Source organism: Galeopterus variegatus, unplaced genomic scaffold (assembly GCF_000696425.1).
Source record: "Galeopterus variegatus unplaced genomic scaffold, G_variegatus-3.0.2 Scaffold654, whole genome shotgun sequence".
Lineage (NCBI taxonomy): Eukaryota > Metazoa > Chordata > Mammalia > Dermoptera > Cynocephalidae > Galeopterus > Galeopterus variegatus.
In genome coordinates this window covers 542,833-545,233 of record NW_007726765.1, presented here as the reverse complement: position 1 = coordinate 545,233, position 2,401 = coordinate 542,833, and the positions used below count along the sequence as shown (strand labels likewise).

Below are 2,401 nucleotides of genomic sequence, written 5' to 3'. Positions count from 1 at the left end.
GGGTTGCGGTCCGTTGCCGGACATGAAAAAAGACAAAAAGGAAAAAAAAAAAAAAGAAAGAGCCACAAATGCACACACACACATCTATGTCTGAAGCAGGAGTCAGCAAGCCTTTCCTGTAAAGGACGAGATAGTAAATATTTTTGGCTTTGCAGGTTACATGGTCTCTGTCACAACGAGCTAGAATACAGCTATAGACAAGATGTAAATGAATGAACATGGCTGTGTTCCAATAAAACTTTACCTATAAAAAACAGGTGGCAAGCCAGATCTGGCTGAATACTGAGCTGTGTCTTCTCAAGACAACTTAGTATACAAAAATCCAACCAGATAAATGAGGGGGTGTTTATAATATAATTATTTGATTTGGGAAGACATAAACTCCATGGTCCCATTAAAATAATAATTGTTTCAGTTTCCTAGAAATGTACTTTGATTTAAAGAAAAAAGGGAATTGATTTAAACATGATTTTCAGAATACTTCAAAGTTGGTTAACTAGGTCTTTGCCAACATTTAAGTGTTTTTGTAAATTTTTTTTGGCTTCAGTGTCTTTCAAACTGTACGATGACTCTTTTCAATAATAGCACCCTTTTTCTTGTTATTGTAATATTTTAAAGAATTATTACATATATTAACTGAGCCAGATTCTAATGTGATTGGGTAGTGTACACTTACTGACATTTAAATGCAAGGGTTTTGACTGTGATAATGTCTGCCGAGTCCTTTTGTGGACAGGAATAGAAAGCATCAATGTATAAATGTAACTATGAACACTCTTTCTTGCTTAGAAGACCCAAACTAAGATATGTAAACAATTGCAACACCGTATTTGAAGCCTATAAGAAGAATCCTTTCCTGAGTGTGTATCCTACAGTATTTTACTGGTATAACCTAATTTCGAGATGTTTTCTTTGCACCAGGTAGAAATACTTTAATGTTAATTGACATGAGGTTATTCTTAAATTGAAACAAATATTAACCTGAAGGCACCTAGGATAGAAAGATGGAGGGAGCAGAATAATAATTATGTTCACAAATTCACTCTAATCTCAAGCAACCTATGATTTTCTCTTTCAAAAGGCATGAAAGAGCAGCACAAAATTCACAGCTTTGATCTTTTTCTGCTCAACAGAAGAAGTACCGTCAGCATCCAGATGCTTTGAAGTTTACCAGTATTAAAGACACTCCGGAGATGGTCCAGGCCAGAATTAGTTATATCCAAGCAGTGGATGTAAGTGATAATGTATATACATTACGACTCGGAGAGTGGGCTCTTCTTTCAACACTGCGATTGAATCGCAGGGGTTCTTGGGTTTGCTCCTTCTGTTGTCCTAAGGATGAAGGAGCTCCTTGTCCTTTGCCGAGGCTCGCCTTAGCAGGGCAGCTTCCTCATTACGATGCAAATGGGGTGTTCGTGCACTCAGGATGCCAAGTGAGCCTGTGCCACCCCACTGCCCCGTGGTGGTCCCGGTCCTCCCACTTGCATGTGTCACAGATTTGTCTGTGGCGAGGCCTTTCTCCCCTCTCTTTTTGTTTGAGATTGTTGTTTTCAGAACTGGAACTTCTGTTGAAATTCTTGGTAATTGGAATACTGAAACCATGCTTAGGGCTCTTTGGGACCCAAAGACAGGAATCATTGCTCTCTGAACTTCCCAAAGACTTTGAAAATGATTAGGATCTGATTTATATACATTAGGCTAATTTTCAAACCACTTCCCATACTCCCTTTATAATGTGAAACCACGATTTGACCCCTTGCCCTCCCAGCTCAGTGTTTGCTGGAGACTAAATTGAATGATAAGGTCCCATAAAAATTCACTTTAGGACATGGATTAGCCCTATTTGGCTGGTTCTATTGAGAGAAATCTGTGGATCTTTGTGCCCCGTGGACCCGGCTTTTAAATATCTTCAAACCATTTAACTTTCCACAAGGAAAATTTACAAATCATGGGGTAGAGCTTTCAAAATTCTCTCTCTTATTTCCCAGTTGAGCACATTATTCTGGTTGTGTCTTATTGGACAGGCATTCTGAAATGGCCTGAGTGCCTGTCAGAATATGTGATGGGATGACTTACAAGCTTATGGATTTAAAAATAGATAATTTCTTGATATTCAGCCTATCGGAATCCAATAGAACTCTGAGAAACACAGATGGTCAAACAAGAACTTTTGTACGAAGAGAAACACTATGTGCTTCCTCTCTACCCTAACCAACTCTAGGGGGCACTGCTGTGATACGTAGAAACTTGGACACATCTGATAAGATATGGGATGGAAAAGCCTGGTTTAGAAATTTTCTTTTGTGACTAATGCCAACTCCATGTGTCATTGCTAACTACTAGGACATCAAAAGTCCAAGTCAGAGCTCTGGGTGAATAGAGCCCCAGACCCACCCAGGGG

At 39.2% G+C, this 2,401-nt stretch overlaps 1 protein-coding gene across 3 annotated transcripts in view; it reads left to right on the top strand.

Moving 5' to 3' along the window:
- NRAP (nebulin-related anchoring protein) overlaps window positions 1–2,401 on the top strand; it is a 70,263-nt gene that overhangs the window by 40,845 nt on the left and 27,017 nt on the right. For all 3 annotated transcript variants that reach the window (XM_008571021.1, XM_008571023.1, XM_008571022.1), the window contains one exon: window positions 1,134–1,232. In XM_008571021.1, coding sequence (XP_008569243.1) covers window positions 1,134–1,232 — 99 coding nt within the window. The remainder of the gene's footprint in view (window positions 1–1,133; window positions 1,233–2,401) is intronic.